Genomic DNA, 24668 nt, shown 5'->3' with positions numbered 1-24668 from the left:
TTTGTGAAATTTTCCTTTGATTTTTTTAATGTTTGGTTCAAGGTCTCAGAATTAAGGCTCAAAATAAATCCCAAAATTTTATTTAATAACCAGATGGATCAGAGGATGGATCAGGCGCGGCTTCGGAGGAGAACGGAGCGCGACAACTATTTATGAGATTTGCAGTTTTATGGGCGGAAGAAGACGACAAGATCGTGGATCCGAAGATGAGGCTTGTGATTGGTCAAAGGCACCGAGTGATTCTAATAGACTACATTGTACCAGGTAGTCACCTATCCCCCATGAAGGGGCGGAGATGGACATCAGAAGACACGCCCACTCCATATACAGGTCCCATCTAATGAGAATCCTGTATAAGGAGTTTACTCCAGTCACTGCCAAAGCTGCAGTTACAAATTACTACTTTGTATTTACCAGATGCAGTTATCCCATGATGCACTGCACATTCTGGTACATTGCATTATGGGAGGTCAGTGCATTCTGACCGTAGTACAGTATTTTAAGTGCAGCTCTGGATGTGACTAGAGGACAAGATCCTAGTACCTGAACATTAGGTGTAAGGTTTAACCTGTGGCACGCCGGGCAATAAGGCACTTACTGTTCTTCCCGTGGCAAAGGAAAATAATCAAGAAGTTAAGAGGATTCACAAAAGGAAGCAACCAAAAAGAAGCCACAGCCCCTCCCCCACAGGGAGAAGATCTCCATGTCTTGTATCCCTTTAAAAACAGGTCACGTGAGCTTAAAGGCGCGTTCTAGTCCTCCCCTTACCCCTGGGGGGAAGCAAACTTATTGATACATGTAACTCTTGTCACTAGTCACCTCTAAAGCTGCGGCCACAAATCTTTGTCCACTACAACAGGATTTATAAGTGCAGCTTTGGCTGGGACTAGAGTAGAAGACATGGTTAGAGCGATACAACATCTGAGGCCGCCTGCGACTCAGCGGCAGGTCCATAGGTGCTGAGGGGGAGGGGCTTATAAGTGCCAGGCATGCCCAGCCCCCGTCCTGCAGATCCCCCATTCAGATTTATAGGGAACAACGCACAATAATATTAACCCCTGGAAGCTGGGCCGCCCCTCAGGACACCTCGATGACCTCCATGCTGCCCGAGAAGCTGTTCTGGCTGCCCACCTTGCCCAGCTCGTCGCGGGTGCGCCCGTCCACCAATTCATCTCCAAACTCCATTTGGCAGCTGCGCCTTTTGAACTGTTTCTCGAAGGGGCTTTCCTCGTGCCAGCTGCGTCGTGAGTCCCCGCGGGCGCTGGGCTTCTGCCTCCTGCGCACCGGGCAGCAGGGGTCGGCAGGGAGCTGGCAGCCAAAGCCGGTGAAGCTGCCCCCGTACAGGGCGGACGCGGAGTAGAAGTGGGAGGAGGCGTCGGGGGTGAAGTACCAGCTGCCGGTCAGGGAGGAGGCCGGGGGGGCCAGGATGTCCGAGTGCCAGTCCTTCAGTCCCGGCTTGGCCAGGTGCTGCTGGCTGCTGGACAGTCCGAACAGAAAGTTACTTTTGCGATTGTCCTCCATGCTGCCGCTCCGGAACAGAGGAGCCGCCAGGGAGCGCACGCTGCTGCGGCCCATCACCTGCTGCTGCCGCGCCTTGTTCTCTGCCTGCCGGCAGGTAACGTGCGCCTCTGGGACCCTCACCGCCTGCTCTGGGACCCTCACTGCCGCCTGCTCCCGGTCCGGACTGGACTCCGGCGTCTGCTCCGACACCTCCTCCACCGGGGAGAACTGACACATCTTGCTGCTGCCTCCCTCCAGGCCGCCGGAGGTCTTGTAGAAGTCGTCCTCCGCGGTGGAGGTCCCGGGGGGTCCGCTGGAGTAAGACACAGACTTGATGTCCAGAGAGAAGGAACGCTTCATCTTGGTGTTATCCTCCATCTTCTCCCGCTGAGACACGTGGAGACCATTGAGACCCCGCAGCAGAGGGGCCGCCTCTTCCTCCTGCGTCCTCTGTGGCTCGGATGAGGTAGGAGGTGCGGGCTGCTGCGGAACCTCCTGCTCCAGCTGCAGCTTCACCTTACAGACCGAGGCCGTCGTCTGACCCGTCTGGGCCTTGATCTTCTTCTCGAAGTCCAGGAGTTGACCAAGGAAGTTGAAGTTGGGTGAGATAGTCGGTCTCTTCTCCTTAACAAATCTGCAGCGAGAAGAGAGGTGATAAGGGAGGGGGGCACCAAAACGTACAGTCCCTCCGCGGCGGCCATATTGGATCCACCTACCTGTACGCCTCGTCCAGGTTCATGTCCATCCTCTTCATGATGTAGGCGATGGCAATGGTAGCGGAGCGTGAGATCCCCGCCAGGCAGTGCACCAGGACCCGACCATTGGACGCTTTGGCCTTTTCTGTAAGACAAGATAAGGGTCAGAACGGATCAAAAATATCCAAAAAGATGGCGGCAGGACGAAGGACGCGGCCTGTGGTCTCACCGATGAAGTCCACAGACTTGTCCAGCCAGGGCAGGATCTTCTCGCAGAAGCTGTCGTTCACCGGGACCCGGAGGAAGTGGGAGTCACAGATGAAGTCGGGTTTGGGGCAGGTGTTACTGGCGTTCAGGACAAATCCGATCTCGTTCTGCTGCATCAGCTCCTGCGGGGGAGGAAACCACAACCATAGAGGCGATCACCAGCGATCACAAGGTCCAGCGTAACCCTGAGGGCTTCACCTCGGGCACCTCACCTTGTTGAGGACGTCTCTCTGGCAGCCCAGGTAGAGATGAGGCAGGATACGGGTCGGGCCGGCGCTGGAGACCGGGAGACACGGCTGAGAGATGCAGGTGGGGACGATGGACGCCTTCCCTTCACACAGACCAGGAAAGTACGAGGAGAACTCATAGAAGCCGCCTGAGAAGAGAGACAGACTGTCACACATTCTGTTACAATGTATCAGCGCAGACAACAGATGAGTCCATAGAAAGAGGTAAGATACCGGACAAGAGATGGACGTGGCTGAACAACTTCTCCAGCTTCCCGAGCAGCACAGAGAGGAAACAGTCAGCAGGGAGAGACGAGACGTCCGCCGAGCTCTGATCATACACCACAACCTGCTGCACCCGACACTCCAGCTCCACCTGCAAGAGAGAGAGGAAACAGCTACAGCTCTGCTACATCGCACCCTGCACAGTACTGCTGCTCCACCTGCAAGAGAGAGAGGAAACAGCTACAGCTCTGCTACATCGCACCCTGCACAGTACTGCTGCTCCACCTGCAAGAGAGAGAGGAAACAGCTACAGCTCTGCTACATCGCACCCTGCACAGTACTGCTGCTCCACCTGTGAGAGAGGAAACAGCTACAGCTCTGCTACATCGCACCCTGCACAGTACTGCTGCTCCACCTGCAAGAGAGAGGAAACAGCTACAGCTCTGCTACTTCGCACCCTGCACAGTACTGCTGCTCCACCTGTGAGAGAGAGGAAACAGCTACAGCTCTGCTACATCGCACCCTGCACAGTACTGCTGCTCCACCTGCGAGAGAGAGAGAGGCACCGACTACAGCTCTGCTACATCACACCCTGCACAGTACTGCTGCTCCACCTGCGAGAGAGAGAGGAACCGACTACAGCTCTGCTACATCACACCCTGCACAGTACTGCTGCTCCACCTGCGAGAGAGAGGAAACAGCTACAGCTCTGCTACATCGCACCCTGCACAGTACTGCTGCTCCACCTGCGAGAGAGAGGAAACAGCTACAGCTCTGCTACATCACACCCTGCACAGTACTGCTGCTCCACCTGCGAGAGAGAGAGGAAACAGCTACAGCTCTGCTACATCGCACCCTGCACAGTACTGCTGCTCCACCTGCGAGAGAGAGGAAACAGCTACAGCTCTGCTACATCACACCCTGCACAGTACTGCTGCTCCACCTGCAAGAGAGAGAGGAAACAGCTACAGCTCTGCTACATCGCACCCTGCACAGTACTGCTGCTCCACCTGCAAGAGAGAGAGGAAACAGCTACAGCCCTGCTACATCGCACCCTGCACAGTACTGCTGCTCCACCTGCGAGAGAGGAAACTACAGCTCTGCTACATCGCACCCTGCACAGTACTGCTGCTCCACCTGCGAGAGAGAGAGGAAACAGCTACAGCTCTGCTACATCGCACCCTGCACAGTACCGCTGCTCCACCTGCGAGAGAGAGGAAACGGCTACAGCTCTGCTACATCGCACCCTGCACAGTACTGCTGCTCCACCTGCGAGAGAGAGGAACCGACTACAGCTCTGCTACATCGCACCCTGCACAGTACTGCTGCTCCACCTGCGAGAGAGAGAGGAAACAGCTACAGCTCTGCTACATCACACCCTGCACAGTACTGCTGCTCCACCTGCAAGAGAGAGAGGAAACAGCTACAGCTCTGCTACATCGCACCCTGCACAGTACTGCTGCTCCACCTGCAAGAGAGAGAGGAAACAGCTACAGCTCTGCTACATCGCACCCTGCACAGTACTGCTGCTCCACCTGCGAGAGAGAGAGGAAACAGCTACAGCTCTGCTACATCGCACCCTGCACAGTACTGCTGCTCCACCTGCAAGAGAGAGAGGAAACAGCTACAGCTCTGCTACATCGCACCCTGCACAGTACTGCTGCTCCACCTGTGAGAGAGGAAACAGCTACAGCTCTGCTACATCGCACCCTGCACAGTACTGCTGCTCCACCTGCAAGAGAGAGGAAACAGCTACAGCTCTGCTACTTCGCACCCTGCACAGTACTGCTGCTCCACCTGTGAGAGAGAGGAAACAGCTACAGCTCTGCTACATCGCACCCTGCACAGTACTGCTGCTCCACCTGCGAGAGAGAGAGGCACCGACTACAGCTCTGCTACATCACACCCTGCACAGTACTGCTGCTCCACCTGCGAGAGAGAGAGGAACCGACTACAGCTCTGCTACATCACACCCTGCACAGTACTGCTGCTCCACCTGCGAGAGAGAGGAAACAGCTACAGCTCTGCTACATCGCACCCTGCACAGTACTGCTGCTCCACCTGCGAGAGAGAGGAAACAGCTACAGCTCTGCTACATCACACCCTGCACAGTACTGCTGCTCCACCTGCGAGAGAGAGAGGAAACAGCTACAGCTCTGCTACATCGCACCCTGCACAGTACTGCTGCTCCACCTGCGAGAGAGAGGAAACAGCTACAGCTCTGCTACATCACACCCTGCACAGTACTGCTGCTCCACCTGCAAGAGAGAGAGGAAACAGCTACAGCTCTGCTACATCGCACCCTGCACAGTACTGCTGCTCCACCTGCAAGAGAGAGAGGAAACAGCTACAGCCCTGCTACATCGCACCCTGCACAGTACTGCTGCTCCACCTGCGAGAGAGGAAACTACAGCTCTGCTACATCGCACCCTGCACAGTACTGCTGCTCCACCTGCGAGAGAGAGAGGAAACAGCTACAGCTCTGCTACATCGCACCCTGCACAGTACCGCTGCTCCACCTGCGAGAGAGAGGAAACGGCTACAGCTCTGCTACATCGCACCCTGCACAGTACTGCTGCTCCACCTGCGAGAGAGAGGAACCGACTACAGCTCTGCTACATCGCACCCTGCACAGTACTGCTGCTCCACCTGCGAGAGAGAGAGGAAACAGCTACAGCTCTGCTACATCACACCCTGCACAGTACTGCTGCTCCACCTGCAAGAGAGAGAGGAAACAGCTACAGCTCTGCTACATCGCACCCTGCACAGTACTGCTGCTCCACCTGCAAGAGAGAGAGGAAACAGCTACAGCTCTGCTACATCGCACCCTGCACAGTACTGCTGCTCCACCTGCGAGAGAGAGAGGAAACAGCTACAGCTCTGCTACATCACACCCTGCACAGTACTGCTGCTCCACCTGCGAGAGAGGAAACAGCTACAGCTCTGCTACATCGCACCCTGCACAGTACTGCTGCTCCACCTGCGAGAGAGGAAACTACAGCTCTGCTACATCGCACCCTGCACAGTACTGCTGCTCCACCTGCGAGAGAGAGAGGAAACAGCTACAGCTCTGCTACATCACACCCTGCACAGTACTGCTGCTCCACCTGCGAGAGAGAGAGGAAACAGCTACAGCTCTGCTACATCACACCCTGCACAGTACTGCTGCTCCACCTGCGAGAGAGGAAACTACAGCTCTGCTACATCGCACCCTGCACAGTACTGTCGCTCCTCCTACGTGTACAGACGCTGCACAGGACGGGGGCAGTAGTACAGTGCTGGGGGGAGGATGGGGGTAGCAGTACAGTGCTGGGGGGAGGATGGGGGCAGTAGTACGGGGTGGTGGGGGGTAGTAGTACCTTCTGCTTGGCTGAGTGTTGGATGAGCTCTGTGATCTGCACTTTGTCCTGCTGCAGTCGCCTCTTCATCAGTTTGGAGCAGTTGATGTTGATGGCGTCCAGGATGTGGGAGGAGTTATAATCCACGAATGGTCGGCTGTCGATCAGTAGGACCTTCTCGGCTCCGCCCTCCATCCACGTCACCAGTTTGTCCACGGTGAGCAGTTGGCAGCGCAGCCCCGCAGCCGCCATGGCGCCACCTCCAGCCATTCACACGCGAGGGGAGGGGCTTCAGGAGCGGTTCATGGCGCGGGGAGCTCAGGCATTGCGTCCTGCTCCATAACGGATCCGGTCTCACTATGACATCATCACTCCTGGGTCTGACGTCACAAAGCGACACTAATTATTCTGCGGGAAAAAAACATCACAATCAGAAATCTGCATAAACCTAATAATGTCACAGAATAAAGGCAACAGCTCTGGATGTGACTGGAGTAGAGAAACTCATATTAACACCCAATGATGGCGCCGCTGCTCTCTAGTGAGGGATAGGCTGTATTCTCAGTGATGGCGCCGCTGCTCTCTAGTGATGGATAGGCTGTATTCTCAGTGATGGCGCCGCTGCTCTCTAGTGATGGATAGGCTGTATTCTCAGTGATGGCACCGCTGCTCTCTAGTGATGGATAGGCTGTATTCTCAGTGATGGCACCGCTGCTCTCTAGTGATGGATAGGCTGTATTCTCAGTGATGGCACCGCTGCTCTCTAGTGATGGATAGGCTGTATTCTCAGTGATGGCACCGCTGCTCTCTAGTGATGGATAGGCTGTATTCTCAGTGATGGCACCGCTGCTCTCTAGTGATGGATAGGCTGTATTCTCAGTGATGTCACCGCTGCTCTCTAGTGATGGATAGGCTGTATTCTCAGTGATGTCACCGCTGCTCTCTAGTGATGGATAGGCTGTATTCTCAGTGATGGCACCGCTGCTCTCTAGTGATGGATAGGCTGTATTCTCAGTGATGGCGCCGCTGCTCTCTAGTGAGGGATAGGCTGTATTCTCAGTGATGGCGCCGCTGCTCTCTAGTGATGGATAGGCTGTATTCTCAGTGATGGCGCCGCTGCTCTCTAGTGATGGATAGGCTGTATTCTCAGTGATGGCGCCGCTGCTCTCTAGTGATGGATAGGCTGTATTCTCAGTGATGGCGCCGCTGCTCTCTAGTGAGGGATAGGCTGTATTCTCAGTGATGACACCGCTGCTCTCTAGTGATGGATAGGCTGTATTCTCAGTGATGGCACCGCTGCTCTCTAGTGATGGATAGGCTGTATTCTCAGTGATGGCGCCGCTGCTCTCTAGTGATGGATAGGCTGTATTCTCAGTGATGGCGCCGCTGCTCTCTAGTGAGGGATAGGCTGTATTCTCAGTGATGACACCGCTGCTCTCTAGTGATGGATAGGCTGTATTCTCAGTGATGTCACCGCTGCTCTCTAGTGATGGATAGGCTGTATTCTCAGTGATGGCGCCGCTGCTCTCTAGTGATGGATAGGCTGTATTCTCAGTGATGGCGCCGCTGCTCTCTAGTGATGGATAGGCTGTATTCTCAGTGATGGCAGCGCTGCTCTCTAGTGATGGATAGGCTGTATTCTCAGTGATGGCAGCGCTGCTCTCTAGTGATGGATAGGCTGTATTCTCAGTGATGGCAGCGCTGCTCTCTAGTGATAGGCTGTATTCTCAGTGATGGCACCGCTGCTCTCTAGTGATGGATAGGCTGTATTCTCAGTGATGGCACCGCTGCTCTCTAGTGATGGATAGGCTGTATTCTCAGTGATGGCGCCGCTGCTCTCTAGTGATGGATAGGCTGTATTCTCAGTGATGGCGCCGCTGCTCTCTAGTGATGGATAGGCTGTATTCTCAGTGATGGCGCCGCTGCTCTCTAGTGATGGATAGGCTGTATTCTCAGTGATGGCGCCGCTGCTCTCTAGTGATGGATAGGCTGTATTCTCAGTGATGGCGCCGCTGCTCTCTAGTGATGGATAGGCTGTATTCTCAGTGATGGCGCCGCTGCTCTCTAGTGAGGGATAGGCTGTATTCTCAGTGATGGCGCCGCTGCTCTCTAGTGATGGATAGGCTGTATTCTCAGTGATGGCGCCGCTGCTCTCTAGTGATGGATAGGCTGTATTCTCAGTGATGGCAGCGCTGCTCTCTAGTGATGGATAGGCTGTATTCTCAGTGATGGCACCGCTGCTCTCTAGCGATGGATAGGCTGTATTCTCAGTGATGGCACCGCTGCTCTCTAGTGATAGGCTGTATTCTCAGTGATGGCACCGCTGCTCTCTAGTGAGGGATAGGCTGTACTCTCAGTGATGGCGCCGCTGCTCTCTAGTGATAGGCTGTATTCTCAGTGATGGCGCCGCTGCTCTCTAGTGATGGATAGGCTGTATTCTCAGTGATGGCACCGCTGCTCTCTAGTGATGGATAGGCTGTATTCTCAGTGATGGCGCCGCTGCTCTCTAGTGAGGGATAGGCTGTATTCTCAGTGATGACACCGCTGCTCTCTAGTGATGGTTAGGCTGTACTCTCAGTGATGGCGCCGCTGCTCTCTAGTGATAGGCTGTATTCTCAGTGATGGCGCCGCTGCTCTCTAGTGATGGATAGGCTGTATTCTCAGTGATGGCACCGCTGCTCTCTAGTGATGGATAGGCTGTATTCTCAGTGATGGCGCCGCTGCTCTCTAGTGAGGGATAGGCTGTATTCTCAGTGATGGCGCCGCTGATCATGTTGGGCCCCCTCCCCTCCCCTCCCCCCCTTGGTGACCTCTCGGCCTCTTATATAAAGTTTGCGGATGGGATAAAGTCCGCTGTGTAATGAGCGGCGCCTGGATGAGGTCATGTGATCTTTGGCCTGGTGCCGGCTCTTTGTAGATAGCAGGGAGCGGTGATGTCAGGTGGGCGGGGCCTCCCTTGTGTCATTATATACATGTACATCACTGCACCGGGAGCCGGAATATCCGGGTGCAACATACGGACACCAAGGAGCAACACGTGAATTTCTCCACTCACATCCAGAGCTGCATTTACAACAGAGCTAACACTACATCGCCCACAATGCACTGCAGCAGGAGATCCCACAAGGAGCAGATCTGAGAATGCAGCTTTGGATGTGACTGGAGCATCTACATGAAGACCTGTGCTGAACAGCTGAGGGGGGGGGGGGGTGGATTGGACCATGTATGAGGTCCTGAGGGGGGGTGGATTGGACCATGGATGAGGTCCTGAGGGGGGGAGTGGATTGGACCATGTATGAGGTACTGGGGGGGGGGGTGGATTGGACCATGTATGAGGTCCTGAGGGGGGGGGGGGTGGATTGGACCATGTATGATTTCCTGAGGGGGGGTGGATTGGACCATGTATGATTTCCTGAGGGGGGGTGGATTGGACCATGTATGAGGTCCTGAGGGGGGGTGGATTGGACCATGTATGAGGTCCTGAGGGGGGGGGTGGATTGGACCATGTATGAGGTCCTGAGGGGGGGGGGTGGATTGGACCATGTATGAGGGGGGAGGGGGGATTGGACCATGTATGAGGTCCTGAGGGGGGGGGGTGGATTGGACCATGTATGAGGTCCTGGGGGGGGGGTGGATTGGACCATGTATGATTTCCTGAGGGGGGGGGGGGGTGGATTGGACCATGTATGATTTCCTGAGGGGGGAGGGTGGATTGGACCATGTATGAGGTCCTTAGGGGGGAGGGGGGATTGGACCATGTACGAGGTCCTGGGGGGGGGGTGGATTGGACCATGTATGAGGTCCTGAGGGGGGGGGTGGATTGGACCATGTATGATTTCCTGAGGGGGGGGGGGTGGATTGGACCATGTATGATTTCCTGAGGGGGGAGGGGGGATTGGACCATGTATGAGGTCCTGAGGGGGGGGTGGATTGGACCATGTATGAGGTCCTGAGGGGGGGGGGTGGATTGGACCATGTATGAGGTCCTGGGGGGGTGGATTGGACCTTGTATGAGGTCCTGAGGGGGGGGGGTGGATTGGACCATGTATGAGGTCCTGAAGGGGTGGATTGGACCATGTATGAGGTCCTGAGGGGGTGGACTGGACCATGTATGAGGTCCTGAGGGGGGGGGGGTGGATTGGACCATGTATGAGGTCCTGAGGGGGGGGGTGGACTGGACCATGTATGAGGTCCTGAGGGGGTGGATTGGACCATGTATGAGGTCCTGAGGGGGGGTGGGTTGGACCATGTAGGAGGTCCTGAGGGGGGGTGGTGGATTGGACCATGTAGGAGGTCCTGAGGGGGGGTGGTGGATTGGACCATGTTTGAGGTCCTGAGGGGGGGGTGGATTGGACCATGTATGAGGTCCTGGGGGGGGGGGGTGGATTGGACCATGTATGAGGTCCTGAGGGGGGGTGGATTGGACCATGGATGAGGTCCTGAGAGGGGGTGGATTGGACCATGGATGAGGTCCTGAGGGGGGGTGGATTGGACCATGGATGAGGTCCTGAGGGGGGGTGGATTGGACCATGTATGATTTCCTGAGGGGGGGGTGGATTGGACCATGTATGAGGTCCTGAGGGGGGGTGGATTGGACCATGTATGAGGTCCTGAGGGGGGGGTGGATTGGACCATGTATGAGGTACTGGGGGGGGGGGGTGGATTGGACCATGTATGAGGTCCTGAGGGGGGGGGTGGATTGGACCATGTATGATTTCCTGAGGGGGGGTGGATTGGACCATGTATGAGGTCCTGAGGGGGGGGGGTGGATTGGACCATGTATGAGGTACTGGGGGGGGGGTGGATTGGACCATGTATGAGGTCCTGAGGGGGGGGGGGTGGATTGGACCATGTATGATTTCCTGAGGGGGGGGTGGATTGGACCATGTATGATTTCCTGAGGGGGGAGGGTGGATTGGACCATGTATGAGGTCCTGAGGGGGGAGGGGGGATTGGACCATGTATGAGGTCCTGAGGGGGGAGGGGGGATTGGACCATGTATGAGGTCCTGAGGGGGGGGGGGTGGATTGGACCATGTATGATTTCCTGAGGGGGGGTGGATTGGACCATGTATGATTTCCTGAGGGGGGGTGGATTGGACCATGTATGAGGTCCTGAGGGGGGGGGGTGGATTGGACCATGTATGAGGTCCTGAGGGGGGGGGGGTGGATTGGACCATGTATGAGGTCCTGAGGGGGGGGGGTGGATTGGACCATGTAGGAGGTCCTGAGGGGGGGTGGTGGATTGGACCATGTTTGAGGTCCTGAGGGGGGGGTGGATTGGACCATGTATGAGGTCCTGAGGGGGGGGGGGTGGATTGGACCATGTATGAGGTCCTGAGGGGGGGGGGGGGTGGATTGGACCATGTATGAGGTCCTGAGGGGGGGGGGGTGGATTGGACCATGTATGAGGTCCTGAGGGGGGGGGGGTGGATTGGACCATGTATGAGGGGGGAGGGGGGATTGGACCATGTATGAGGTCCTGAGGGGGGGGGGGGTGGATTGGACCATGTATGAGGTCCTGGGGGGGGGGTGGATTGGACCATGTATGAGGTCCTGAGGGGGGGGGGTGGATTGGACCATGTATGAGGTACTGGGGGGGGGGGGTGGATTGGACCATGTATGAGGTCCTGAGGGGGGGGGGGTGGATTGGACCATGTATGATTTCCTGAGGGGGGGGGTGGATTGGACCATGTATGAGGTACTGGGGGGGGTGGATTGGACCATGTATGAGGTCCTGAGGGGGGAGGGGGGATTGGACCATGTACGAGGTCCTGGGGGGGGGGTGGATTGGACCATGTATGAGGTCCTGAGGGGGGGGTGGATTGGACCATGTATGATTTCCTGAGGGGGGGGGGTGGATTGGACCATGTATGATTTCCTGAGGGGGGAGGGGGGATTGGACCATGTATGAGGTCCTGAGGGGGGGGGGTGGATTGGACCATGTATGAGGTCCTGAGGGGGGGGGTGGATTGGACCATGTATGAGGTCCTGGGGGGGGGTGGATTGGACCTTGTATGAGGTCCTGAGGGGGGGGGTGGATTGGACCATGTATGAGGTCCTGAAGGGGTGGATTGGACCATGTATGAGGTCCTGAGGGGGTGGACTGGACCATGTATGAGGTCCTGAGGGGGGGGGGTGGATTGGACCATGTATGAGGTCCTGAGGGGGGGGGTGGACTGGACCATGTATGAGGTCCTGAGGGGGTGGATTGGACCATGTATGAGGTCCTGAGGGGGGGTGGGTTGGACCATGTAGGAGGTCCTGAGGGGGGGTGGTGGATTGGACCATGTTTGAGGTCCTGAGGGGGGGGTGGATTGGACCATGTATGAGGTCCTGGGGGGGGGGTGGATTGGACCATGTATGAGGTCCTGAGGGGGGGTGGATTGGACCATGGATGAGGTCCTGAGAGGGGGTGGATTGGACCATGGATGAGGTCCTGAGGGGGGGTGGATTGGACCATGGATGAGGTCCTGAGGGGGGGTGGATTGGACCATGTATGATTTCCTGAGGGGGGGGTGGATTGGACCATGTATGAGGTCCTGAGGGGGGGTGGATTGGACCATGTATGAGGTCCTGAGGGGGGGGGGGTGGATTGGACCATGTATGAGGTACTGGGGGGGGGGTGGATTGGACCATGTATGAGGTACTGGGAGGGGGTGGATTGGACCATGTATGAGGTCCTGGGGGGGGGGGGTGGATTGGACCATGTATGAGGTCCTGAGGGGGGATAGATTGGACCATGGATGAGGTCCTGAGGGGGGATGGATTGGACCATGGATGAGGTCCTGAGGGGGGGTGGATTGGACCATGGATGAGGTACTGAGGGGGGATGGATTGGACCATGGATGAGGTCCTGAGGGGGGGTGGATTGGACCATGTATGAGGTCCTGAGGGGGGATAGATTGGACCATGGATGAGGTCCTGAGGGGGGATGGATTGGACCATGGATGAGGTCCTGAGGGGGGGTGGATTGGACCATGGATGAGGTACTGAGGGGGGATGGATTGGACCATGGATGAGGTCCTGAGGGGGGGTGGATTGGACCATGGATGTGCTCCGGGGGGGGTGGGGGGGGCACTTTGTTCCCTGCTCTTTCATGTAACATAGCTGGGCCATGACATCAGCGGCTGCGATCCCTCCTCCTCCTCCGCAGCTGTGATCACAATACAGAATGATGTCACCCTGGGCCCCGGGCAGCTTTAACCCTTCACCCTCCTGCTGGAACACAACAAGACGAGACTGTGCAGGATCACAGGGAGCTCAGGATTATATCACAAATCCATAGATCACAGTCCTGCTGCTACTAACAACATACACAGAGGTCTGATTACACATCTCTCGAGGAATAATACATAACACTGGCTGCAGAGAGCACAGAGCACAGCAGTGTGAGGTCTGATTACACATCTCTCCAGGGACAATACATAACACTGGCTGCAGAGAGCACAGAGCACAGCAGTGTGAAGGACACTGGGACTTCAGACCCCACATAACTGCCACAGCCAATCACTTTTCTCAGTGGTCACATGACTTCCATGCAGTGATTGACAGATTGTGACAACATCATAAAGAATATGCGATTGTGTATTGAGAAAAGCTGGACAACCCCTTTAACCCTGACATGATGAAGCTTTCTGCCATTTTCTAATATTGCGATAACTTTTCACCCTCAGCAGAAGGTTTGTTGCTATTGTATCCAGTCCACACTACAATGTATCCAGCCCTCACTACAATGTATCCAGCCCTCACTACAATGTATCCAGTCCACACTACAATGTATCCAGTCCTCACTACAATGTATCCAGTCCTCACTACAATGTATCCAGTCCTCACTACAATGTATCCAGTCCTCACTACAATGTATCAAGTCCTCACTCCAATGTATCAAGTCCTCACTACAATGTATCCAGCCCTCACTCCAATGTATCCAGCCCTCACTACAATGTATCCAGTCCTCACTCCAATGTATCAAGTCCTCATTCCAATGTATCAAGTCCTCATTCCAATGTATCAAGTCCTCACTACAATGTATCCAGCCCTCACTACAATGTATCAAGTCCTCACTACAATGTATCAAGTCCTCACTACAATGTATCCAGTCCTCACTACAATGTATCCAGTCCTCACTCCAATGTATCCAGTCCTCACTCCAATGTATCCAGTCCTCACTCCAATGTATCCAGTCCTCACTCCAATGTATCCAGTCCTCACTCCAATGTATCCAGTCCTCACTCCAATGTATCCAGTCCTCACTCCAATGTATCCAGTCCACACTCCAATGTATCCAGTCCACACTCCAATGTATCCAGTCCACACTCCAATGTATCCAGTCCACACTCCAATGTATCCAGTCCACACTCCAATGTATCCAGTCCACACTCCAATGTATCCAGTCCACACTCCAATGTATCCAGTCCACACTCCAATGTATCCAGTCCACACTCCAATGTATCCAGTCCACACTCCAATGTATCCAGTCCACACTCCAATGTATCCAGTCCACACTCCAATGTATCCAGTCCACACTCCAATGTATCCAGTCCACACTCCAATGTATCCAGTCCACATTACAATGTATCCAGTCCACACTACAATGTATCCAGTCCACATTACAATGTATCCAGTCCACATTACAATGTATCCAGTCCACACTACAATGTATCCAGTCCTCACTACAATGTATCCAGTCCTCACTCCAATGTATCCAGTCCACACTACAATGTATCCAGTCCACACTACAATGTATCCAGTCCTCACTCCAATGTATCCAAGTCCTCACTCCAATGTATCCAAGTCCTCACTCCAATGTATCCAGTCCTCACTCCAATGTATCCAGTCCACACTCCAATGTATCCAGTCCACATTACAATGTATCCAGTCCTCTCTACAATGTATCCAGTCCTCACTCCAATGTATCCAGTCCTCACTCCAATGTATCCAGTCCTCACTACAATGTATCCAGTCCTCACTACAATGTATCCAGTCCTCACTACAATGTATCCAGCCCTCACTACAATGTATCCAGTCCTCACTACAATGTATCCAGTCCTCACTACAATGTATCAGTCCTCACTACAATGTATCCAGTCCTCACTCCAATGTATCCAGTCCTCACTCCAATGTATCCAGTCCTCACTACAATGTATCCAGTCCTCTCTACAATGTATCCAGTCCTCTCTACAATGTATCCAGTCCTCACTACAATGTATCCAGTCCTCACTACAATGTATCCAGTCCTCACTACCATGTATCCAGTCCTCACTACAATGTATCCAGTCCTCACTACAATGTATCAGTCCTCTCTACAATGTATCCAGTCCTCTCTACAATGTATCCAGTCCTCTCTACAATGTATCCAGTCCTCACTACAATGTATCCAGTCCTCACTACAATGTATCCAGTCCTCTCTACAATGTATCCAGTCCTCACTACAATGTATCCAGTCCTCACTACAATGTATCCAGTCCTCTCTACAATGTATCCAGTCCTCTCTACAATGTATCCAGTCCTCTCTACAATGTATCCAGTCCTCACTACAATGTATCCAGTCCTCACTACAATGTATCAGTCCTCTCTACAATGTATCCAGTCCTCTCTACAATGTATCCAGTCCTCTCTACAATGTATCCAGTCCTCACTACAATGTATCCAGTCCTCACTACAATGTATCCAGTCCTCTCTACAATGTATCCAGTCCTCACTACAATGTATCCAGTCCTCACTACAATGTATCCAGTCCTCTCTACAATGTATCCAGTCCTCTCTACAATGTATCCAGTCCTCTCTACAATGTATCAGTCCTCTCTACAATGTATCCAGTCCTCTCTACAATGTATCAGTCCTCTCTACAATGTATCCAGTCCTCACTACCATGTATCCAGTCCTCACTACAATGTACCAGTCCTCACTACAATGTATCCAGTCCTCTCTACAATGTATCCAGTCCTCACTACAATGTATCCAGTCCTCACTACAATGTATCAGTCCTGCGTTCCGCGTTCTAGAGGGAGGTTATTGGAAAGTTGCAGAAAGTTTTTGCTACGGGCGCTGGCCCTTTAAAACACATGCAGGAAGTGCTGCGGCTGGAATTTGATTGGTGCAGTGGCTTGTCAGGTGATCCTTCTAGGCCAATCAGCTGAGAGTTAACTGCGGCAAAACCATACAAAACCACGCCTCCAACACACAAAGCCACGCCTTCCAAAATGCTGAGATCAGAGAACAAAAGCTTAACCAACAGGAGATAGACAAGGTGGGGGAGGAGTATACAGGAGGGGGTACAGGAGTATATAGGAGGAGGGGGGGGGAGTAAAGGAGGGGGAGGAGTACAGGAGTATACAGGAGGAGGGGGGGAGGAGTAAAGGGGGGGGGAGGAATAAAGGAGCATACAGGAGGGGGGGTACAGGAGTATACAGGAGGAGGGGGGGGGGGTACAGAAGCATACAGGAGGAGGGGGGGAGGAGTAAAGGAGTATACAGGAGGGGGTACAGGAGTATACAGGAGGAGTGGGGGGGAGTAAAGGAGGGGGAGGAGTACAGGAGTATACAGGAGGAGGGGGGAGGAGTAAAGGTGGGAGAGGAGTACAGGAGTATACAGGAGGGGGTACAGGAGTATACAGGAGGAGGGGGGGAGTAAAGGAGGGGGAGGAGTACAGGAGTATACAGGAGGAGGGGGGAGGAGTAAAGGTGGGGGAGGAATACAGGAGCATACAGGAGGGGGGGGGGGTACAGGAGTATACAGGAGGAGGGGGGGGATGGAGTACAGGAGGAGGAGGAGGGAGTACAGGAGTATACAGGAGGAGGAGGAGGGAGTACAGGAGTATACAGGAGGAGGAGGAGGGAGTACAGGAGTATACAGGAGGAGGAGGAGGGAGTACAGGAGTATACAGGAGGAGGAGGAGGGAGTACAGGAGTATACAGGAGGAGGAGGAGGGAGTACAGGAGTATACAGGAGGAGGAGGAGGGAGTACAGGAGTATACAGGAGGAGGAGGAGGGAGTACAGGAGTATACAGGAGGAGGAGGAGGGAGTACAGGAGTATACAGGAGGAGGAGGAGGGAGTACAGGAGTATACAGGAGGAGGAGGAGGGAGTACAGGAGTATACAGGAGGAGGAGGGGGTACAGGAGTATACAGGAGGAGGAGGGAGTACAGGAGTATACAGGAGGAGGAGGAGGGAGTACAGGAGTATACAGGAGGAGGAGGAGGGAGTACAGGAGTATACAGGAGGAGGAGGAGGGAGTACAGGAGTATACAGGAGGAGGAGGAGGGAGTACAGGAGTATACAGGAGGAGGAGGAGGGAGTACAGGAGTATACAGGAGGAGGAGGAGGGAGTACAGGAGTATACAGGAGGAGGAGGAGGGAGTACAGGAGTATACAGGAGGAGGAGGAGGGAGTACAGGAGTATACAGGAGGAGGAGGAGGGAGTACAGGAGTATACAGGAGGAGGAGGAGAGAGTACAGGAGTATACAGGAGGAGGAGGAGAGAGTACAGGAGTATACAGGAGGAGGAGGGAGTACAGGAGTATACAGGAGGAGGAGGGGGTACAGGAGTATACAGGAGGAGGAGGGGGTACAGGAGTATACAGGAGGAGGAGGGGGTACAGGAGTATACAGGAGGAGGAGGGGGTACAGGAGTATACAGGGGGAGGAGGGGGTACAGGAGTATACAGGGGGAGGAGGGGGTACAGGAGTATACAGGAGGAGGAGGGGGTACAGGAGTATACAGGAGGAGGAGGGGGTACAGGAGTATACAGGAGGAGGAGGGGGTACAGGAGTATACAGGAGGAGGAGGGGGTACAGGAGTATACAGGAGGAGGAGGGGGTACAGGAGTATACAGGAGGAGGAGGGGGTACAGGAGTATACAGGAGGAGGAGGGGGTACAGGAGTATACAGGAGGAGGAGGGGGTACAGGAGTATACAGGAGGAGGGGGTACAGGAGTATACAGGAGGAGGGGGTACAGGTGTATACAGGAGGGGGGTACAGGAGTATACAGGAGGAGGAGGGGGTACAGGAGTATACAGGAGGAGGGGGTACAGGAGTATACAGGAGGGGGGGTACAGGAGTATACAGGAGGAGGGGGTACAGGAGTATACAGGAGGAGGGGGTACAGGAGTATACAGGAGTATACAGGAGGAGGGGGTACAGGAGTATACAGGAGGGGGGGTACAGGAGTATACAGGAGGAGGGGGTACAGGTGTATACAGGAGGGGGGTACAGGAGTATACAGGAGGAGGAGGGGGTACAGGAGTATACAGGAGGAGGGGGTACAGGAGTATACAGGAGGGGGGGTACAGGAGTATACAGGAGGAGGGGGTACAGGAGTATACAGGAGGAGGGGGTACAGGAGTATACAGGAGTATACAGGAGGAGGGGGTACAGGAGTATACAGGAGGGGGGGTACAGGAGTATACAGGAGGAGGGGGTACAGGAGTATACAGGAGGAGGGGGTACAGGAGTATACAGGAGTATACAGGAGGGGGGGGGTACAGGAGTATACAGGAGGAGGGGGTACAGGAGTATACAGGAGGGGGGTACAGGAGTATACAGGAGGAGGGGGGGTACAGGAGTATACAGGAGGGGGGGTACAGGAGTATACAGGAGGGGGGGTACAGGAGTATACAGGAGGGGAGGTACAGGAGTATACAGGAGGGGGGGTACAGGAGTATACAGGAGGGGAGGTACAGGAGTATACAGGAGGGGGGGTACAGGAGGAGGGGGTACAGGAGTATACAGGAGGGGGGGTACAGGAGTATACAGGAGGGGGGTACAGGAGTATACAGGAGGAGGGGGTACAGGAGTATACAGGAGGGGGGGTACAGGAGTATACAGGAGGGGGGTACAAGAGTATACAGGAGGGGGGGTACAGGAGTATACAGGAGGAGGGGGTACAGGAGTATACAGGAGGGGGGGGGTACAGGAGTATACAGGAGGGGGGGTACAGGAGTATACAGGAGGGGGGTACAGGAGTATACAGGAGGGGGGTACAGGAGTATACAGGAGGGGGGTACAGGAGTATACAGGAGGAGGGGGTACAGGAGTATACAGGAGGGGGGGTACAGGAGTATACAGGAGGGGGGGTACAGGAGTATACAGGAGGGGGGGTACAAGAGTATACAGGAGGGGGGGTACAGGAGTATACAGGAGGGGGGGTACAGGAGTATACAGGAGGAGGGGGTACAGGAGTATACAGGAGGGGGGGGGTACAGGAGTATACAGGAGGGGGGGTACAGGAGTATACAGGAGGGGGGGTACAGGAGTATACAGGAGGGGGGGGGTACAGGAGTATACAGGAGGAGGGGGTACAGGAGTATACAGGAGGGGGGGTACAGGAGTATATAGTGGGGAATGTTATGGGGGGCTGCAGGGTAACATTTGGGGGGCGCAGTGGACCGCTCCATGTGATGACGGGGGGAGGCGGAGGGTGACAGGATGACTGCCGGAGGGGGGAGTCTCTGTGTCACAGGTGTCAGTGACGTAGTAGAATGACGTCATGTGGCTCTCCGGCACTACTCACCGCGGGTCCGGGCCTGCTGTCCGGGCCTCACCGTCGGGTCAGTGTCCGGGCTCCGGGCGGAGCGGGTGAGAGCGGCTGGGATGAGGTCACCGGGAAGAGAAGCTGCATGACGTCAGCGCCAGCCAATCAGGGAATAGGGCGGAGACAGCGGCTCGGCCTCGATGTGCGTCATACATATGGGCGGAGTCATGATGTCATCCAGGGGAGTCCCAGCAGCTGCAGGCGATTAATAATGATCCCTGCACTGTAATAACCGGGGACTAGTAACCAGGGCAACCCCAGTGACGTCACAGAGCGGTGATACTACACACAGTGACGTCAAAGAGCGGTGATACTACACACAGTGACGTCACAGTACAGAGGATACTACACACAGCGACGTCACAGTACAGAGGATACTACACACAGCGACGTCACAGTACAGGGATAATACACACAGCGACGTCACAGTACAGGGAGAATGCACACAGTGATGTCACAGTACAGGGATAATACACAGTGATGTCACAGTACAGGGATAATACACACAGCGACGTCACAGTACAGGGATAATACACACAGCGACGTCACAGTACAGGGAGAATGCACACAGTGATGTCACAGTACAGGGATAATACACAGTGATGTCACAGTACAGGGATAATACACACAGCGATGTCACAGTACAGGGAGAATACACACAGCGATGTCACAGTACAGGGATAATACACACAGTGATGTCACAGTACAGAGATAATACACACAGTGATGTCACAGTACAGGGATAATACACACAGTGATGTCACAGTACAGGGATAATACACACAGTGATGTCACTGTACAGGGTAATACACACAGTGATGTCACAGTACAGGGATAATACACACAGTGATGTCACAGTACAGAGATAATACACACAGCGATGTCACAGTACAGGGATAATACACACAGCGATGTCACAGTACAGGGATAATACACACAGTGATGTCACAGTACAGAGATAATACACACAGTGATGTCACAGTACAGGGATAATACACACAGTGATGTCACAGTACAGGGATAATACACACAGCGATGTCACAGTACAGGGGATAATACACACAGCGATGTCACAGTACAGGGATAATACACACAGCGATGTCACAGTACAGGGATAATACACACAGTGATGTCACAGTACAGGGGATAATACACACAGTGATGTCACAGTACAGGGGATAATACACACAGTGATGTCACAGTACAGGAATAATACACACAGTGATGTCACTGTACAGGGTAATACACACAGTGATGTCACAGTACAGGGATAATACACACAGTGATGTCACAGTACAGAGATAATACACACAGCGATGTCACAGTACAGGGATAATACACACAGCGATGTCACAGTACAGGGATAATACACACAGTGATGTCACAGTACAGAGATAATACACACAGTGATGTCACAGTACAGGGATAATACACACAGTGATGTCACAGTACAGGGATAATACACACAGCGATGTCACAGTACAGGGGATAATACACACAGCGATGTCACAGTACAGGGATAATACACACAGTGATGTCACAGTACAGGGATAATACACACAGTGATGTCACAGTACAGGGGATAATACACACAGTGATGTCACAGTACAGGGGATAATACACACAGTGATGTCACAGTACAGGGGATAATACACACAGTGATGTCACAGTACAGGGATAATACACACAGCGATGTCACAGTACAGGGATAATACACACTGATGTCACAGTACAGGAATAATACACACAGCGATGTCACAGTACAGGGATAATACACACAGTGATGTCACAGTACAGGGATAATACACACAGCGATGTCACAGTACAGGGGATAATACACACAGCGATGTCACAGTACAGGGATAATACACACAGTGATGTCACAGTACAGGGATAATACACACAGTGATGTCACAGTACAGGGGATAATACACACAGCGATGTCACAGTACAGGGATAATACACACAGTGATGTCACAGTACAGGGATAATCCACACAGTGATGTCACAGTACAGGGATAATCCACACAGTGATGTCACAGTACAGGAATAATACACACAGTGATGTCACAGTACAGGGATAATACACACAGTGATGTCACAGTACAGGAATAATACACACAGTGATGTCACAGTACAGGGATAATCCACACAGTGATGTCACAGTACAGGGACTGTCAGTATTACATGACGTTGTTTTCTGTATTTTGAGGCATGTCTTGCTCCTGGAATCCTCTGCACGTTGCAGCCTGGGCCTATGGAGCGGCAGTGGTTGCTATGGGTAACACTTCCCAACAACAAGATGGAGCCAGAGGGTTAATAAGGTGCATATCATTTCCATTGTTTTTGAGACATTTTAAAATCTACCATTAGTTTTTATGCTTTATAAACCAAATAAACCTTCAGAAATCTGTAGCCACACTGATGCAGAAACACATCTTGTTTAATCCCTGAACTGAGTGGTTTTGCTCATAAAACAAATATAAAATTCAGGAACTTGAGAAAGCTGGGTGCCGTACATAAAAAAAACAGTCCAGACAGGACTAATCAACCTGGGCCGGATGACTCATACCCAGCAGCTGGGGGAATGTGCAGTGATTGATTACTTCTGCCTGTCAGGGACAACACAGTGATTACATCATTCTCTGGAGCAGAGTATAATCAGGGTGAGAAGCGCGGCGCCAAATTATCATCATTTTATAATTGCTTTTTCAACAAAATCACTCAGTTCAGCGATTGAACAAGATATATTTCTGCATCAGTGTCACTGCAGCATTCTTAGGGTATGTTTGGTTCAAAATGCATGAAATCAAATGGAGGATTTCATTGAAATATGTTTTTATTATTGTGGAGCAATAAGTCCCCCCCCCCCCTGTGCCTACGACTAGAGACAGCGCCACCCATGTCCACAGGCTGAGGCTGGTATTACAGGACGTCAGCAAAGCTTTATTTATAATTCTCAACAAACCTCATGTCCTCCTCCTCACACAGCCTGCACCTCCATGTCCTCCTCCTCCTCACACAGCCCGCACCTCCATGTCCTCCTCCTCCTCACACAGCCCGCACCCCCATGTCCTCCTCCTCACACAGCCCGCACCCCCATGTCCTCCTCCTCCTCCTCCTCACACAGCCTGCACCCCCATGTCCTCCTCCTCACACAGCCCGCACCCCCATGTCCTCCTCCTTACACAGCCCGCACCCCCATGTCCTCCTCCTCCTCACACAGCCCGCACCCCCATGTCCTCCTCCTCACACAGCCCGCACCCCCATGTCCTCCTCCTCCTCCTCCTCACACAGCCTGCACCCCCATGTCCTCCTCCTCACACAGCCCGCACCCCCATGTCCTCCTCCTCACACAGCCCGCACCCCCATGTCCTCCTCCTCCTCCTCACACAGCCTGCACCCCCATGTCCTCCTCCTCACACAGCCCGCACCTCCATGTCCTCCTCCTCACACAGCCCGCACCTCCATGTCCTCCTCCTCCTCACACAGCCCGCACCTCCATGTCCTCCTCCTCCTCACACAGCCCGCACCCCCATGTCCTCCTCCTCACACAGCCTGCACCCCCATGTCCTCCTCCTCCTCACACAGCCTGCACCCCCATGTCCTCCTCCTCACACAGCCCGCACCTCCATGTCCTCCTCCTCACACAGCCCGCACCCCCGTGTCCTCCTCCTCACACAGCCCGCACCTCCATGTCCTCCTCCTCACACAGCCCGCACCCCCATGTCCTCCTCCTCCTCACACAGCCTGCACCCCCATGTCCTCCTCCTCACACAGCCCGCACCCCCATGTCCTCCTCCTCCTCACACAGCCCGCACCCCCATGTCCTCCTCCTCACACATCCCGCACCCCCATGTCCTCCTCCTCACACAGCCCGCACCTCCATGTCCTCCTCCTCACACAGCCCGCACCTCCATGTCCTCCTCCTCCTCACACAGCCCGCACCCCCATGTCCTCCTCCTCCTCACACAGCCCGCACCCCCATGTCCTCCTCCTCACACAGCCCGCACCTCCATGTCCTCCTCCTCACACAGCCCGCACCTCCATGTCCTCCTCCTCACACAGCCCGCACCCCCATGTCCTCCTCCTCACACAGCCCGCACCCCCATGTCCTCCTCCTCACACAGCCCGCACCCCCATGTCCTCCTCCTCACACAGCCCGCACCTCCATGTCCTCCTCCTCCTCACACAGCCCGCACCCCCATGTCCTCCTCCTCCTCACACAGCCTGCACCTCCATGTCCTCCTCCTCACACAGCCTGCACCCCCATGTCCTCCTCCTCACACAGCCTGCACCCCCATGTCCTCCTCCTCACACAGCCCGCACCCCCATGTCCTCCTCCTCCTCACACAGCCTGCACCCCCATGTCCTCCTCCTCCTCACACAGCCTGCACCCCCATGTCCTCCTCACACAGCCCGCACCCCCATGTCCTCCTCCTCACACAGCCCGCACCCCCATGTCCTCCTCCTCACACAGCCTGCACCCCCATGTCCTCCTCCTCACACAGCCCGCACCTCCATGTCCTCCTCCTCACACAGCCCGCACCCCCATGTCCTCCTCCTCACACAGCCCGCACCCTCATGTCCTCCTCCTCCTCACACAGCCTGCACCTCCATGTCCTCCTCCTCACACAGCCTGCACCCCCATGTCCTCCTCCTCCTCACACAGCCTGCACCCCCATGTCCTCCTCCTCACACAGCCCGCACCCCCATGTCCTCCTCCTCACACAGCCCGCACCTCCATGTCCTCCTCCTCACACAGCCTGCACCCCCATGTCCTCCTCCTCACACAGCCTGCACCCCCATGTCCTCCTCCTCCTCACACAGCCTGCACCTCCATGTCCTCCTCCTCACACAGCCCGCACCTCCATGTCCTC

General features: G+C 54.4%; 1 protein-coding gene across 1 annotated transcript; it reads right to left on the bottom strand.

The window, feature by feature from the left end:
- On the bottom strand, positions 1–19974 carry DUSP16 (dual specificity phosphatase 16). The gene is made up of 7 exons (XM_072144890.1): positions 19768–19974; positions 6274–6660; positions 2924–3065; positions 2675–2838; positions 2425–2584; positions 2217–2340; positions 1–2134 (listed from the first exon to the last, which is right to left on the bottom strand). Exons 2-7 carry the CDS (start codon positions 6520–6522, stop codon positions 1078–1080), a joined length of 1896 nt encoding a protein of 631 aa, XP_072000991.1. The 5' UTR covers positions 6523–6660; positions 19768–19974; the 3' UTR covers positions 1–1077.
- Positions 19975–24668: the final 4694 nt, after the last annotated feature.

The sequence above is a fragment of the Engystomops pustulosus genome, chromosome 4, assembly GCF_040894005.1.
Source record: "Engystomops pustulosus chromosome 4, aEngPut4.maternal, whole genome shotgun sequence".
NCBI lineage: Eukaryota > Metazoa > Chordata > Amphibia > Anura > Leptodactylidae > Engystomops > Engystomops pustulosus.
Note: the sequence above shows the minus strand (reverse complement) of the source record. Positions and strands in the feature narration are given on the sequence as shown.

What these genes read in the sequence shown, in the direction of transcription:
- DUSP16 (XM_072144890.1), bottom strand. Translation starts at nt 6,522, where the DNA reads ATGGCTGGAGGTGGCGCCATGGCGGCTGCGGGGCTGCGCTGCCAACTG. An exon ending in AACACTCAGCCAAGCAGAAG is followed by an intron (nt 3,066 to 6,273) that starts GTACTACTACCC and finishes TCTCTCTTGCAG; the next exon opens with GTGGAGCTGGAGTGTCGGGT. An exon ending in CCACGTCCATCTCTTGTCCG is followed by an intron (nt 2,839 to 2,923) that starts GTATCTTACCTC and finishes CTCTCTTCTCAG; the next exon opens with GCGGCTTCTATGAGTTCTCC.